Here is a 17,510-nt window from a genome sequence, read left to right as displayed (position 1 = left end):
GGGCTTCAGTAGTTGCGGCACGTGGGCTCAGTAGTTGTGGCTCGCGGGCTCTGGAGCACAGGGTCACTAGTTGTGGCGCACGGGCTTAGTTGCTCTGTGGCATGTGGGATCTTCCCGGACCAGGGATTGAACCCGTGTCTCCTGCATTGGCAGGCGGATTCTCAACCACTGCACCACCAGGGAAGCCCCTAAGTGACTATTTTAATTTCCTTACAGTATTTCTGTGTTTTCATTTTTTGTACTTGAATTTATTTATTTATTTATTATTATTATTATTTTTTGCGGTATATGGGCCTCTCACTGTTGCGGCCTCTCCCGTTGTGGAGCACAGGCTCCGGACACGCAGGCTCAGTGGCCATGGCTCACGGGCCCAGCCACTCCGCGGCATGTGGGATCTTCCCGGACCGGGGCACGAACCCGTGTCCCCTTCATCGGCAGGTGGACTCTCAACCACTGCGCCACCAGGGAAGCCCTGTACTTGAATTTTTACCCCATTTGCAGTTTTACGTGTAAAAGTATGTATTGTATGGAGAAGGGATCTGACTTTTTTTTTCTCAAATGGTCAGTTAGTTACTTTAAAACCAGTTATTCAAGTTACTAACTTCTCTCAGATCTTTGAGAAATATGTTAGATTTGTTTTGGTCCTTTCCTCTAGTTTCTGTGCTCTTCCACTGATTCATCCAAATTTCCATGCCAGTCTCATACCAGTTTTAAATGTTCCTTTACAGTACATTCTGGTATCTTGGGAAACCTCTCCGTTCCTCCCTCCTCCCCTCCCTCCACCAGTTATTTTCATTTTTTTCTTGTGTTCTCTGAGAAGCATGAAACGCTCTAAATATAAGAGTCCTGGGGAACTTTCTGTCTGCTCGTGACTTAGGCCAGTGGCCCCTGGCCCTCCAGCAGCCTCACAGCTGTCTTGCCACCTCCATCTGTGGATTTCTTCACTGTCTCCAAGTCTCCACACTTAGGTGGATTGAGAAGTAAACCACTGTCATGTGGGTTATGTAAACGTTAGAGGAAAAGAGAGACCAGGGACTGTCTTGACCTGGGTTTGCTCACATCTCTCTCCATAGTAACATGACCGTACACACTCAGGTAGGACACTTGGGGTTTGTCCATGGGGTGAGTCCATGGTAGAGGGAGACTGCTTTTTTTGTACTGTTTCTGATTTTAGTGATTGAGAGTCTTAGAACTTGTTAATTACGAACCATTCATATTAACAATATTTTGTATCTTCACCTTTGATAGATATTTAAGAAGCCTATGTAACTATAGGAAACAAAGGTTAGAAATTTCTTTTATGCAAACAGCAGAGGGCTTAATGAACACTTTGGAGTGTGTCCTCTCTTTATTGATACCATATAATTTCTATTTGTATCTGTTAGTTGGTAAAATATCTAACATTTGAGATACTTATTAAAATTTTCAAACTGTTGTGATTTTCTGCAAAATCTTTTATCTGGTGAATGCAGTGAATTACTGTTGATACTTATTTCAGTGTTAGGTTCTGCATATAGCTTTAGGCAAAAGCACGTGCACTGGCTGGCTGTAAAGCCTGCCTGATAGCCTCCTCTGACAGCCCCTGGAGTCTCCCTTGGCAACTTGCATAGATAGCTTGGACTCCCTTAGCCAGTGAGAGGCTAATATAGTTTATCCGGTGAATAACATTCAGTGTTTTATCTTTAAATATTTCTTATGGTAATGTAGTATTTCATTATTCCAGTATTCCTCCCAAAGCTATTCCAGCTCTTTTTTTACTGATAGTAGAGGAAAAAGAATTGATTGTGTTTAATTTGAGCATCTTAATTTTTTTGTTGTTGCTTAGGAATGTTATTAAATAATACCTTGGTTATTGCTAGTAAATGTTTAAGAGTAAAAATTGGTTACTTTTGGCAAGATGCTTTATAATTCTTACCCCCAGGCTGTAGTATTTCTTTTTTTTTTTCTTATTTCCTAGGCTGTAATTATACAGTCCATTTGTTGTTATATTTTATTTCACTCTGCCTTACTTAATATTGCTAGAATATAAGCTACCCATTTTGTTCCCACTTATGTCCCTGGCCTGTACCGGGGGAAGGGTGTCCACGTGCCCTTGAGTTAATCCTGACTTCCTCTGGCACCCTCAACTTCGTCAGCCGAGGTCAAGGGGAAGCCTGTGCCCTGCCCAGCTTCAGCCGGGGTCAAGATGGGGTCCTGGGCTCCCCGGGCCTCTCAGCCTGAGCGCAGTCTTGGCCTGTGTACCCCAGGACTAGCCTCACGGGACCTTCATCTTGGTTCGTGTCTCAGACTTTAAAATCACTCTTCATCTTCTGCGTTTTAATCACCACAAGATTCTGTACATCTTCATTCTTAGCATTGCCCTTTTTTCACTGTGCCTTTGGAATTCTGGTTTCTTCATCACCTGAACCTTTCCATCATCAGACTCCTCTGAATGTGCCTTCTTGCTTTCATTAAAATGTGGCTCTTCTGTGAGGGTCCTGCTTCCCCTGCAACTCTCCTAAATGTTTGCTATTTTTCTCCCGTAATCTTGGGGCCACTTGACCTGGAATTAGAGTCCTTCCTATCTTTGTAGCTTATTCCCTCTTGCACCTTCTTCCGGCTATTTTTCAACCACCAGTTCATTGATCTTACACCTTTGTGCTGTTCCTTGCCCCTTTGATATTCTAGTTGATGAAGTCCAGTGTATCAGTTTTTTCTTTTATGATTGTGCTTTTGGTGTCCTATCTGAGAACTCTTTGCCTAAACTCAAGTTCACAAAGATTTTCTGTTACATTTATTTCTCTGATGTTTCTTCTTCTAGAGGTTTTTTAGTTTTAGGATTTGCATTATATGACAGGTCTTTTGAGTAAAGTTTTGTATTGGTACAAGGTGTGCGTGTTGTTGTTTCTAGCACCAGTTTTTGAAAAAGTGATCCCTTTACCACCACATTGGCTCACACTTCTGTCAACAATTAGTTGTCTTTCATGTGTGGGTTTATTTCTAGACTCTCTCTTCACTCTGTTGATCTATTTGTCTCTTTTATGCTAAAACAATGGTCTTTTGATTACTGTTGTTTCATAATAATTCTTGAAAGCAGTAGCGTTTGCCCTCCAAGTTTGTTTTTCCTTTTTAGAGTTGTTTTGGCTAGACTAGATCCTTTGTAGTTCCATGTGACTTTTATAAATTTATTTATTTATTTATTTATTATTTTTGGCTACGATGGGTCTTTGTTGCCACATGTGGGCTTTCTCTAGTTGCGGTGAGCGGCGGCTACTCCTTACTGTGGTGCGCAGGCTTTCCATTGCGGTGGCCTCTCCTGTTGTGGAGCATGGGCTCTAGGCGTGCGGGCTTCAGTAGTTGTGGCACATGGGCTCAGTAGCTGTGGCTCGCGGGCCCCAGAGCGCAGGCTCAGTAGTCGTGGCGCACGGGCTTAGTTGCTCCGCAGCATGCAGGGTCTTCCGGGACCAGGGCTCGAACCTGTGTCCCCTGCACCGGCAGGGCAGGCAGACTCTTAGCCACTGTGCCACGAGGGAAGTCCCTCCATGTGACTTTTAGAATCAGTTTGTTAATTTCTATTAAAAAAAAAGCCTGCTGAGGGCTTCCCTGGTGGCGCAGTGGTTGAGAGTCCGCCTGCCAACGCAGGGGACACGGGTTCGTGCCCCGGTCCGGGAAGATCCCACATGCCGCGGAGCGGCTGGGCCCGTGAGCCATGGCCACTGAGCTTGCGCGTCCAGAGCCTGTGCTCCGCAATGGGAGAGGCCACAACAGTGAGAGGCCCGCGTACCACAAAAAAAGAAAATAAAAAGCCTGCTGGGATTTTGATTGGGATTGCATTGAATCTATAGATAAATTTGGGGGAGAATTGACTTTTTAATAGTATTAAGTCTTCTGATCCATGAATGAGGTATATCTCTTCCTTTATTTAGGTGTTTTAAAATTTCTCTCAGCAATATTTTGGGTTTTTTTCAGAGTATAGGTCTCTCTCTTAATATAATACGATGTGATATAATATAGTATAGTATAAAACTTATTTCCCAACTACCCACTTTGCTTCATAATCTGGAGTTAGGCTCCTACCTCCACACCCACTTCAAATGGTGAGAGAGTTGGGGGAGAATGCCATTCCCACCCAAATAATGAAGACAAGCCCAATAACTTGCCAATTTCACGGGTGGTGGTCTGCCCAGGAAGCAATATGTGTTAATCCGAAGTGACCTTCTAGAGGGCTCCTTATATGCGATCAAGTGCTTTTTAAAAAAGTTGCTTAATTATTTGTCACCCTTATCTCCTTGTGTATGTTTTGTTGGGAAATAAGTAATTAATACCTTTTCATCCTTATTTGGTAATGTCTGTGTCTAGTTAGATGTGGTGTTTATGGTTATGCTCTCTTTAATCCATTCCGGCATTTGACCCATTTTAACTGATTAGGGGTAGAATGGTTATCAACTCCTGTTCTTTTAAAATGGGTTAAGTTTGGATATGCATTTGCGAAGAACAAACTAAATGTCCTAAAAGTGCACAGGATCTGAAATTTGGTAGACACTCAGGTGTTTGAATATTTATAGCATTATAGCATTTTAAGCACATTGTGTAGCAGTGTGTATAAAATCCTGCTGATGCTTATACAGGTTACAGAAGGCTTCATGGGGTTATATTTGCTGTGCAATTAAGGAGGTCTGGGGAGGGAGGGATTTCAGTCAAAAGGAGCAGCAAGTGCAGAGAACCTGTAAGAATAAGCAAGGGCCTTACACGGTTGTCGGATAAGGTGCCAGACTAACATAGAGCAGGAGCAAAGGGAAATAGTAGGTAAAGCCGGAAAGTTAATTTGAGATCAGCTGTGAAGAATGTGTATACATGCTGCAAATTTGATTATCTTCTAAGTAATTGTCCAGTAATGGAGGGTTTGAGGTGAGGATGAACATAATCCTTAATTTTTCAACTAGTTCGTTTGGAATTATGCTGAATTCAGAAAATAATAACAGTGGCGACCATTTAGTTGTGTCTTGTTTCTACAGGTGATGCTGATGAGTGGCAATGAGAGTGGTAGACAGGGCGCGTGGTTAGACACTCTGCAGGAAGAAGAGTGGTTCTTGGAGTGATTTTTGATCTCTCTTCGGAGGAGCCAATAAAACTTGGTTCACGGGGCAAGTGAGCTAAATGCTTGCCTCCCGTGATAAGGCACACATAAGCCATCATACTTTTGAGGCATAGTGGCAGGGAACGTTTATTGCTAGAAGAAGGATTTAATGGAAGGATTTACCTGCAGCAGTTTAGAGAGAGGAAAGGACTGCTGTTACCTTACTTGGTAATAGTCACTATTCACTGTTTCATCAAAAGAAAAAGGCTGGTAAGGTACGACTTCCTGAGTATGTACTTGACAGTAAATGGAGTAGGATATTTTTAAGGAAAACTGTCATTAGGTTTAAATACTGCTGTACACATTGAAGTATCTTTGTTACTCTATTTAGAACTTGCTTCTATCAAATGGAGCTCTGAAGTTACTAAATTTTAAATGCTCATTCAATAAACACTTTGTGTTGTTGATGGTTCCATTGGTTTGTGAGAGCAGGTGGCCGTTGTGTGTCTTCTATGTGCTGTGACTTGTAAAACTTAAGGAATATCTCTTGTTACCAGTCTCTTCCAACTCTGATATTAGTATGTTGCTAGCTAAGATCAGCTATCCGTTCAGCTCACAAAGGGTGGCCAGAAATCAAACCGTTAGTGGAGGCGTGGACTCTGCAGATTAGGCTGCGGAAGGTCATGATGCTGGGCTGTCAGTGCTGGACAGGTGCATGGGGAGTGGGTGGCTTTCCTCCATCTTTTCTGTCCGATGCCTTCGCTGTTCTTTGGGAAAGAGAACAGAGAAGAAGTCCGTGAGTTCATGTGACAAAGGCTGTAAAGGAAGTGCAGGCAGTCCCTTGAACACAAGATCAGAATTATTAGAGAATTCAGAACTGTTGAACAATTTGACCAATTCTTCAAAATTTAGACATGTGTACTTTGAACAGATAAGTGAGGCAGATTATCATACTGATTTGACACTGTGCTGTGTTTAGCCTTCTCGTATTTTGTTCGTGTTGTAATATTGTGTAAGAGTTGAGAACTTTCAACAGTGCGTTTTACCATAAACTGTTTTACTTAAACATGTAATTGCTAGTAAGTTCCATAGAAATGAATAGTGATCACAATTAATGCCTTAAAAATTAAAGGCTATTAAATATAAATTGTGTCTATTACCATGTGAGAGAATAATAAATCTCTCAGAAATGTAAAGTCTTGATTAAGGAGTCAAAAAAGGATGCGTTTTCTTTGTTTCAAAATAGTTTAAAATTATTTACTACATCTTATGACTGCAACCATTTCTTTTTCTCTCTTTTTTAAATGTGTCTATTAAAATGTAAAAAAGCAGAAGGAAGGAAAAGTGGATTGGAGAGTAGGAGAGAAAATAAAATTAAATGATAAGACAGGAATTCTGCTGAGTTAATACTCAGGGAGTATGAGATAAGTAATATGTCTTTACTGCCTGATGCTTAGCTATAAAAAACATAATAGTGGGAGTACAGACCTGAAGCTTGAAGTGACCAACTGAAAAAAAAGATTTAAAGTAGACATTCTTTTGCAAGTATGTTTTTTGGCTACTAATTGATGTATACTTATCACTTATGAAAATATCGTAAGATTTGCTTCACATGCAATTCTAAAGAACTTTGCTATTTTATAATATGAATAAAAAGTAGCTTCATCTCCCCCCTGAAAAGTTACTCCAGCCCTTATGTATTTATTGTATAATTGAGGAAAATGGAAAAATCTAACAGCAAAAATATAATATTTACAAAACGTTTTGATATCCTCAAAACAAATTGTTAGGAACTGGTATGGTTCTATTGAAACTCAGCTGCTTTAAGAGGTATTTAGGAAATAAGGCTTTATAATAAGTTGAATTGGTCTAAAAGTCAGTGTAATGACTGGTAATGTTAGTATTTGATAATGTAATATGAACTTAGCTCTTGTTCTGTGAGCTTTCAGAATAAACTGAATGTAAAAGAAGTGGACCTTTTCCCATGTCAAAACAGTAGTTACAAAAATGTAAAGGCAGATCCATACGGCTGTTGCTGGTTTCAAAAGGGAGATGGACGGAGGGAGGGAGACCAAGATAGGGAGGTGGGGAGAGAGGGAAGGAGGGAGAGAAACAGAGGGGCGAAGGGAGGCAGGGAGGGAGGAGACACAGGGAGCGAGAACTGACCCAAGTCTTGTTGCTGCTTCAGGACGGTGTCTCCCATTGTCCACGCCAGCTTCTCACCTCCTCTCTGTGGCACTAACATGATGTAGATGTTGTGTGTTAGATTTTGTAAATGATTACAGTGCACTAGATACTAGAGAGACAGTTTAAGAATTTACACAGTATACCATGTGGAAGCATCACATTTTGTGTAAATCTCTAGACCTTAGTTTTCAGTCCTGACCTGTGTCTGTAAAGCTACTAGTGGAGGGTGGTTTTACATGTAATTTTCTTCGTTTCTTTTTTCTGTCAGTTATGTGCCAATCAGTGCCTCCAAAACATTAATGTAAGGATTTTACATCTACATGTTACTCAGCTTCAGTCATCAAATTATTTTATTTAGTGATATTTTTGATCATCCGTAACTTGACTCAGACCTGAAATAATGGCAGATGTGGGAAGAACTTTCCAGATGGAATCCTCTTCCCCACTCTCGCACGTCTTTTATTGGGAGATAGTTAATTGTATTTGGGAGTTCACTAGGAGAAGTAAATTTTCAGCGACTGTGTCTATCTGAAATAAATTTATTTTGAAAGTATAAGTATAGATAAATTTCTAAAGTGTTATTTTTTTCTCCCAAAGTTATTTCTAAAGTATTATTTATCAACTGAAAGTTTAACTCTGATGTGCTATTATTTCCTTGAGTTGATTATACTTCTTCTTTTTTTTAAGGTAAAGTGCAAGTTAAGAGTTCAGACATACAAGTTGGAGACCTCATCATAGTGGAAAAGGTTGATGCATTTTTAATATCTTTTAGACATGTATATGCCAGTTATGAACATTTAGCCTGATTGCAAGTAACTTTTGAATCTGAAGGAAATTGTTTGAGACATGTATTTTAAATCTTAACATCTTTGTGTAAGGTTTGATATATGTGAAGAAAAAAATACAGGTTTCTGTGTAGTCTGTTTTGCTAAAGTACGTTTCAGTGTGTGTAGGTAGTCATATTTTGTCTAAAATAAGACATGTTAACTGTTTATTGTTGCATTATCAGAATTATATCTTTTGACCAAAGAATTATATTAGTTAGAACCTATTTATAATGTTTAGTTTCTAGAGCTTCTTTTTATAGACAGATATATATGTAATTATTGGATATTAATTCTTATGGCTTAAAAACTTAACGAGGGGGCTTCGCTGGTGGCGCAGTGGTTGAGAGTCCGCCTGCCGATGCAGGGGACACGGGTTCGTGCCCCAGTCCGGGAAGATCCCACATGCCGCGGAGCGGCTGGGCCAGTGAGCCGTGGCTGCTGAGCCTGCGCGTCCGGAGCCTGTGCTCCGTAACGGGAGAGGCCACAACAGTGAGAGGCCCGCGTACCGCAAAAAAACCCCAAACAAACAAACAAAAAAAACAACTTAATGAGGGAAAGGTAAATGGAAACAAGAGGATTAGAAAGAAAAAGTTTAGGTCAATGTAGGAAGAAGCCATTTTAAAAACCCCACAGTGGTCAGACGTGGCTGTTGGCAGGCCGCTACTGGCCCGGAGTCTGGAGGCCTGGGCTGTCTGCCTTTGCGGAGAAGCGTTTCTGCCCGCACAGCCTTCCTGAGTAACAGTGACTGAGGGCATAGTCTTTTTGTTTTTCCTTTTTTAAGGCTCTAGAACAACATTTAAAAAAATATAGAATGAGAGGTTTTCATAAGGCCTCTTACAGAGGAGTGTGAGCCGCTGGTACCAGCTGATAGCCACATGGGGACCCATGGGAACATACCCATCCTGAGCTGCCCGTGGGGAGGTTGAGTGAGAGCCTTCTCCTCAGGAGGAAAGCGGTCTTCATCTCATTGCAGTAAAAATCCGTACGCAGAGAACGCTTCGGGCTGTCTTTGTCGGATTTTACGGAAAGGAGAAAATTAAACATACTGATTTGCAGCTTATTTACGTAGTATTCAGTTATATGGATACTGTAAGTTACTAACTTTTGATCCATTGTTAGATTTTGGATGGTTTCTCTTTTCTGCTGTGAGAAGTGCTATAATGAACATTCTGGTACACATATCCTTGCAGGACTCTGTAGGATAAATGCTGACAAGAGGGATGGCTGAGCCATATGTTAGTCATATAAATTTTGATGCAATTTTTAGGAAACAGCAACCTTTGTTTTCTCAGGTTTCTGTGGTCAGGCATCTGGATGCAGCCTAGCTGCATCTCCTGGCTCTGGGTCCCCCTTAAGGCTCTCAGTCAAGTTGTGTCAAGGTGTCAGCCCAGTAGCCATCGCCTCCAAGTTCCACGGGGGTGGAGCTGATGCCAGTCTCACTCTTGGGGTTGTTGGCAGGACTTGGTGCCTCTTTGGACTCAGGGCCTCAGTTCTACGAGCTTTAGGCCTGTGGCCACGCTCATTCCTGGACACATGGGCCTCTCCACCGGGCAGCCCACCACCAGCCTGCCAGCAGGAGGGGTAAAGAGAGAGTGTGAGTGCCAGCAGAAGGGTTGCACAGTCTCCGAGACCTGGACTCCAGAGTGATGCCCCAACACTTTGTTTTCCTCTTGACTTTTAGGAGGATATCTTGTGTTTGTTGTGTTGAAGGTTAGGATAGAATCTCTCTTTGTGAATCAGGTGAGTACTGTTTGGCCTTTTCATTCTTTCATCTCTTATTTCCTCCTTAACTTTCCTATTTACCCTTTTTTTCCCTTACCTTTGCTGTTTAGTTTGATGTAGCAGTACACTCACCTTCCTGTTTTCCCTCAGTCCTCCCATTTTTACTGAGTAACAGGTGCACCCTTCTTGGCCATCTCATTGGTCATACAGGTAGATGTGAAAGAGAGATCTACATCTGTGTCTGGGTGTTCCTCTTCAGTGTCTCTCTGGCCTCACAGGTGTCTTCTCCATCAGTAAGAAAGATTGGTGAGGGACATAGGCCTCTGTAGACATCCAGGTAAAGGTTTCCGTTTGATGTGGAGCTGCACCTCTTTGTGTTTGTTTGTTATTTCAGTGTCCAGTGGATAGCACGTTGTGGATGACACACCAGTGTTACATATATGTGAGCATGTGTGTGGTATCCTGCGCTACTCTGAAATGTAAAGGTTTGGTGGCAGAGCTAGAGGGAAGGCTTCTGACTGTTTTCGCTAGCCTTCAGGAAGCACTGCTGCCACAGCATAGGGCGGCACCACCTGCCTCATTCAGGTTTTATATTGCCAATTGTACTTTCATTTTCATATATTTCAATTCCCTGGAAAACATTGAGTATTCTGAAGTTTGATGACATAGTTTCCAGTAACTACTGGGAAATGATAAATTTTTAGTAGTAGGTTCATGGTATTTGTCAAACCAATTTTGTGATTTTTGTAGTGATAAAAGGTTTTTTTCTTGCCAGTTGATATAATCATTATAAGGAAATAGCAGAGATCTGGCAGCAAATGGCTTTGTCCTTCTACTTTTTTTTTTCTTTTTTGCGGTACGCGGGCCTCTCACAATTGTGGCATCTCCCGTTGCAGAGCACAGGCTCTGAACGCGCAGGCTCAGCGGCCATGGCTCACAGGCCCAGCCACTCCGCAGCATGTGGGATCTTGCTGGACCAGGGCATGAACCCGTGTCCCCTGCATCGGCAGGCGGACTCTCAACCACTGTGCCACCAGGGAAGCCCATATTTCTCTTTTATTTGACCATATTCCTATTTATAAATTAATGTTTGGATATTTCCATGGTGGATTTTATGTTATAGGATAGTTGTAATTTTTTATCTTAACATGGAATTAAAATTAGTACATCGATATTCATTTTATGGGTATTTAAAGAAATAATGCTAATCAGCTTTGGCTCAGTGTTATAGATGTCAGTAGCCGTAGAACATGGGAGAGCAGCAGCCTGGGACAGAAAGTGGAAAGAGGATGATGCGGCCTTCAGTGTTCACTGCGTCTAGGTTTAAACTCCTAGTTCTCCAGTTTCAAATTCAGCCTAGGAGAAGTATGTGTTTGACATGTATGTGGAAATTGGGAGGGTAGGACTGTTCAGAGTCAAGGTCAGATGATCCTTTATGCATGCAAGGTGAAGCAAGAAATTCCAAAGATTATCTCCCAGCTTAATAAGGAAACCTGAACAGTAACTGAATTCTTACACAGATGTATGTATCAAAATCTCAGCAAGGTTTTTTCTTCGTTCGTTTGTTTTGGTTTTAAAGACAAAATAAGATTTTTCTAAAACTGATTTGGCAAGGCACAGGCCCTAACATGGCAAAAACAACCTTGACAAGGAGAATAAAGTGAAAAGAGTCACTCTCCTAATGTTAAGGCATACTTCCTACTATATTAATTAACATAGGGCAGAAGAAGGGTAGAAACAAAGATAATGAAACATCAATGGAGAACCCAGAAATAGACCCACCCAAATATGCTCAAGTGATTTTTGACAAAGTGCAAAAGCAATTAAAATGGAGGATGGATAGCCTTTCAACAAAACAGGCTGGAACTAGTGGACATCCATGGGTAAAAAATGAACCATAATCTAAATGTCACACCTTATATAGATATTAAAGTGGACCAGGGACTTAAATATATAATGTAAAACTGTAAAACTTTTAGAATAAAACAGGAGAAAATATTCAGAATCTAGGGTAGGAAAATAGTTTTTAGACTTGACACCAAAAGCACAATGCATATAAGGGTGAAATTGATAGATTGCATCATTAAAATTAAAAATTTGTGCTTTGTGAAAGAACATGTGAATATGGTGGAAAAACAGACTGGGAGAAAGTATTTGTAAACCATATATCCACAAAGATTTGTATCTAGAATATGTAAAAATGCTAAATACTCAACAGTAAAAAAAAAAATCAAATTAGAAAATGGGCCAAAAAAAACCCATTTAGCCAAAGAAGACATACAGATAGAAAATAAGCATATGAAACGTTATTCAACATCATTAGTTATCTGGAAATGCAAATGAAAATACAGTGAAATATCACTACACATATAGCAGAATGACTACAATGAAAACTGATGACAGCACAAATGCTGGCAGTGACATGAAGACAGTGGATCACATGCAATTCATGTGGGGATATCAAATGTTACAGCTATTCTGGAAAATCGTTAGACAGTCTGTTAAAAAACTGAGTATACAACTATCATTTGACCCAGAAGTTGAACTTTTGGACCTTTATCACAGGTAAATATTAATTTAGATTGGCACAAAAGCTTGAACATGAATGTTTATACCTGCATTATTCATGATAGCCAAAAATCAGAAACAGTTCAGATATCCTGAATGGGTCATGGTCAAAGAAACTGCTGTACATTATACCATGGTAATTTCATATTAAGAAAACACAGGTCCCTGCTCCTATATTGCTCAGAGTCTTGAGAGGAGGGAAAAATAAAAATATCCAATAATTATTTTGAAGTTTCTAGTTTACTTATTAATGCCTCATAGAAAATAAAACAGGATAAGGGAATAAAGGGTAGTGGTCTAAAATTAAGAAAAAAATTCCATGTATGATAGTATCAAAGGAATAAAATACTTATAAATAAAATCATGGTTAAGAATAAACTTAACAAAAGAACAAAACTTGTACTTTGAAAACTACAAAACATTGTTAAAACACAGTAAAGAAGACCTGGATAAACAGAACGACGTCCCATGTTCATGGATTGGAAGTATTCATATGTCAAAATGGCAGTACTCCCAAACTGATCTACAGGTTCAGTGCAGTCCCTCTTAACATCCCAGCTGACTTCTTTGCAGAAATTGACAAGCTGATTCTAAAATTCATATGGAAATACAAGAGATGCAGAATAGCCAAAGCAGTTTTTAAAAATGTGAACAAAATTGGCATATTCACACTTCTCCATTTCAGAACTTTCTACAAAGTTAACATTAATCAGGACAGTATGGAATTGGCATAAATTAAACATTGAGAGTCCAGAAATAAAGCCTTAAATTTCTGGTTAACAGATTTTCAACAAGGGTGCCTAGAAAATTCAGTGGGATGGGGCTGTGTTTGGGTGGGTGCTTATTTTTGACCCAATACTGATTATGAGAGTCTTCATTTTGTTGTGTGCAGCTGTAATTCATTCATTTTGTGGTTACATAGTATGCCTTGTGTCCATTCTACTGTTGGTGGGTATTTGGGTTGCTTCTAAGTTTTGCCTGTTAGGGTTGATACCTCTGAGTCATACTTGACCATGTCTTCTGGCTCACATGTGCACACATTGCTGCTGCATGTGTACTGAGGAGTGGACTTGTTGGATTTTGGGGTGAATGTGTATGTTGCACTTGAGTACTTACTGCAAATGATTTTGCGAAGTGATGTATCAAATTATACTCAGATCGACAGTGAGTAAGAGTTCCCATTCCTTCATGTTTGCCAACACTTGGCATTGCCAACCTTTTAAATTTACCATTTCCAAATTGTACATAGTGGTTGTGGTTTTAATGTGCATTTCTGTAAAGACTAACAAAGTCAGACACCTTTTCATATGATTTTGGATATTTTTCTCATTTGGGAAAAGCCTGTGAGAATCTCTTGCTGTTTTTCTTCAGAGTTATCCTTTCTTAACAGTCTGCAGGCCTTCAAGTACTCTGGATGGGAGTCCTTTATTAGTTTTATGTTGTGAATATCTTTTCCTTCCTAGTGTGCTTTGTGGAACAGAGATGCTTAATGAATTCAATATATTATCATTCAAAGAAAAATTCTAATGAAGTCAACCTTATTAATCTTTTCATCTGTAATAAATTTTTTTTAAAATTTGTGGTGGTAGGGGGAAGGAGTCTTGTTTAAGAAATCTCTTCCTACCAAAAAGTCATGAAAATATTCTTCTGTATTATCTTTTAGGTTTTATTGTTTTGACTTTGACATTTTTTAAAAATTTATTTATTTATTTATTTTTGGCTGCGTTGGGTCTTTGTTGCAGTGAGTGGGGGCTACTCTTCATCACGGTGTGCGGACTTCTCACTGCGGTGGCTTCTCTTGTTGCGGAGCACGGGCTCTAGGCGCCCAGGCTTCAGTAGTTGTGGCACATGGGCTCAGTAGTTGTGGCTCGCAGCCTCTAGAGCTCAGGTTCCGTAGTTGTGGCGCACGGGCTTAGTTGCTCCGCAGCATGTGGGATCTTCCCGGACCAGAGCTCGAACCTGTGTCCCCTGCATTGGCAGGCGGATTCTTAACCACTGTGCCACCAGGGGAGTCCCTGACTTTGACATTTAGAAGTATAATTCGTTTGGAATAGATTTTCGTGTTTCGATTGAAGTAGAGGCCAGGTATTATCTCTTCTCATTGCTCATGGGTATCTAGTTTTCTCAGCACTGTTTATTGAAAAGATGTCTGCAGTGCCAACTTTCTCATAAATCTGGTGTCCATGGATGTGTGGGCCGACTTCTGGATTCTCTGCTTTTACATTACTATAATCATCCATCTTAGTGGAATACCATCTTGTCTTAATTATTCTATTTTAATATTTAGTTTTGTTATATTGTACAGACAGCTCTCCATGTTGTTTCTCACACTTGTCTAGTCATTCTTGGCCTTTGCATTTCCCTGTAAATATTAGGAATATCTTGTCATTTCCCACCAAAAAAACATGTTAAGATTTTGATTGGGTTTGTGTTGAATGTATAGGTCAGTATATGCACACTTCACATCTTTGCAATACTGTATATTCTAATTTCAGAACATGGTGTTTTCTATTTCCTTAGGCTTCATTTAATTTCTTTCAGTAATGTTTTACAGTTTTTTGTTTAGAAGGCTTGCCCATCTTTTATCAGTTTTATTCTAGTGCTAGTTTTTTCTTATTACCGAAATGGGCATATTTAAAGAAATATTTACCTTCTTGCTGTTTGTTACTGGTATGTATGTTTTTGTTTCCTGTGTCATTAATTTTGCTCTTATATTTCTTTACATCCTTGTACTTTCTTTGGGATTTATTGGCTGGGTTTTTTTTTTCCTGCTTTCGAATGGATATTTAGTCCTTTGTATATTTTTAGCCTCCCTTTTCTGTTGTATGCAGTTTAGTCATGTATATTTTCCTTTTATCATTTTCCTGACTTCGGCTGTGTTACACACATGATATGTTGATATGTTGAGTTTTTATTACCATTTCATTAACAATATTTTCTAGTTTCCATTGTGATTTCCCCCTTCACCTAAAGGTTCTTTAGATCTTAACAATTGCCTAAAGAAATGTTAGAAATAAATAGCTCTGTTCTACAGCATATCTTCTTTCCGCTTTAACAACTTACGTTTGTTTTTGTTGCTTGCTGACTTACAAGTAGTTCATTTCTTTACTGTGTGTAGATAAATCTTAACTTAGGTCTTAAAGAATATAAATAATTCATGAAACTATGTGAAGTATTCTTATTATAATTATATTTTTCTTTTAGTTTGTATAGCTTTCCCAACTAATTAATGCTAATTAGTATTACTAATTATTATTAGTAATACTAATTAATACTAGTATTAGTAATAGTGATTAAATAAATGTATGAATAGTGACCTTTGAGTTTTTCTCCTTTCCTGCTTTGTAAAAAGAATATCTCCTCAAATTTGTGGGGTTTTGTTTGCTCAGTTGTACATTTATTCTTTCATTCAACATTTATTAAGTGTTTCGTTTTCGATATGCTCTGTTTTGTGTTAGGTGTTGGAAGAACACTGTCCTCACTTTCTAGGTCATTAGTCTGATAGGGAGGCCATCATTTTTTTATAAGGCAGTAACTGTTATATTGTACGTGTGAGTTGAGGTACCACAGAGGCCACAGAAATGGTAATATTTAACATTTTTCAGGAAATGAAGTAGTTTTCAGGTCATCACTAAATGCCATTTACGTGGTTCATTGATGCGGAAAGAAACTTCGAGGTCTAACTAAAATATGAGTTAAAATATTCATTTTTATTATACAAATTATGGATGTTAATTGTTTCAGCATAGAGTTGAAATATAACATTATTTTAGTTGTTTTTAGGAGCTATTTCTCCTTTGGAATGGAATTGTGTTAATTTGTAGACTTGCATATAGATAATTAATATTTTATATTACTCTGCAGAATCAAAGAATTCCATCGGACATGGTATTTCTTAGGACATCAGAAAAAGCAGGTATTTTTATTTTTATTGCTGATGATTGGTATTTTGGCAGTTTAATTTTCATTTTGAAAGATAAAAGTTAAATTTATTCTTGTAAGAATTTTTCTTCGATAATATATTGAATTCATTAATTTCTAAATCACATTTAACTGTTATGTTTAAAACAATGATTTTACTGTGTAATATGTTGGTTTAAAAAATATCCTTTCCTATATCAAGTGAAAGTTTTCATTCGAATCCATTTTGATATCTAAATAGATGGTGATGTTCCTCAAAACTTGATTGCTATTCTGCATTTGCACTTCTATTTCTCATTCAGCAAACATTTATTTAGCACTTACTATATGCCAGGCACTACCTGTTGCTTAGAATACAAAAGGGAGTAAAACCGAGTTGCTCTCTTCAAAGAGTTTATGATCTACTTATTTATGGAAGTACACACATTGACGATTAGCAATACTCTGATTGTATAGATAGTATAAATATTAAAAGGCATGTGGAGGGCTTTGCTGGTGGCATAGTGGTTAAGAATCCTCCTGCCAATGCAGGGAACACGGATTCGAGCCCTGGTGTGGGAAGAGCCCACATGCCGCGGAGCAACTGAGCCTGTGCGCCACAACTACTGAGCCTGTGCTCTGGAGCCTGCGAGCCACAACTACTGAGCCTGCGAGCCACAACTACTGAGCCCGCGTGCCACAACTACTGAGCCCGCATGCCACAACTGCTGAAGCCCGTGTGCCTAGAGCCCGTGCTTTGCAACAAGAGAAGCCACCACAATGAGAAGCCCACGCGCCACAACGAAGAGTAACCCCCGCTTGCCACAACTAGAGAAAGCCCATGCACAGCAATGAAGACCCAATGCCGCCAAAAATAAATATACAAACAAATAATTAAATAAAAGACATGTAGGGGTAATGGGAGGGAACAGACAATTTGCCTAGGTGAGTTGAAATGGGCTTCACAGAAAAAATGATACTTATATGACCAGAGCTTTAAACAATAAGAAGAAGGTGCAAAAGTGGTAATGAGAAGGAAACCTCATGTGGTCAAGGAAAAAAAATCCATTGGTTGGAAATCAGGAAACCTAAAATCTAGTCTGCTTTGACCAATTTCTAATTATATGACCTAGCCACGTGGTCATACATTTTCATCATCTCTAAAATGATGAGAGGTTTGTCAAGTAATATCCAAAGTTCCTTCTGCCTTATATTTCTTACTTTGTTGCATAAATGAGCAATATTTTTAT

At 39.3% G+C, this 17,510-nt stretch overlaps 1 protein-coding gene across 17 annotated transcripts in view; it reads left to right on the top strand.

Moving 5' to 3' along the window:
- The window catches only part of ATP9B (ATPase phospholipid transporting 9B (putative)), a 217,666-nt gene that overhangs the window by 44,935 nt on the left and 155,221 nt on the right, over positions 1–17,510 (top strand). For 12 of the 17 annotated variants that reach the window (XM_049698579.1, XM_049698582.1, XM_049698577.1 and 9 more), the window contains 2 exons: positions 7,931–7,989; positions 16,225–16,276. The exons of 3 other annotated variants lie outside the window; for them this stretch is intronic. In XM_049698579.1, the coding sequence (XP_049554536.1) occupies positions 7,931–7,989; positions 16,225–16,276 (111 nt within the window). Of the gene's footprint in view, positions 1–7,930; positions 7,990–9,751; positions 9,811–16,224; positions 16,277–17,510 lie in introns of those variants that run through there. 2 more of the 17 variants (XM_049698591.1, XM_049698590.1) reach the window with 2 other exon arrangements.

The sequence above is a fragment of the Orcinus orca genome, chromosome 15, assembly GCF_937001465.1.
Source record: "Orcinus orca chromosome 15, mOrcOrc1.1, whole genome shotgun sequence".
NCBI classification, from domain to species: Eukaryota; Metazoa; Chordata; class Mammalia; order Artiodactyla; family Delphinidae; genus Orcinus; species Orcinus orca.
The sequence above is the reverse complement of the archived record's forward strand: the minus strand, read 5'-3'. Positions and strand labels throughout refer to the sequence as shown.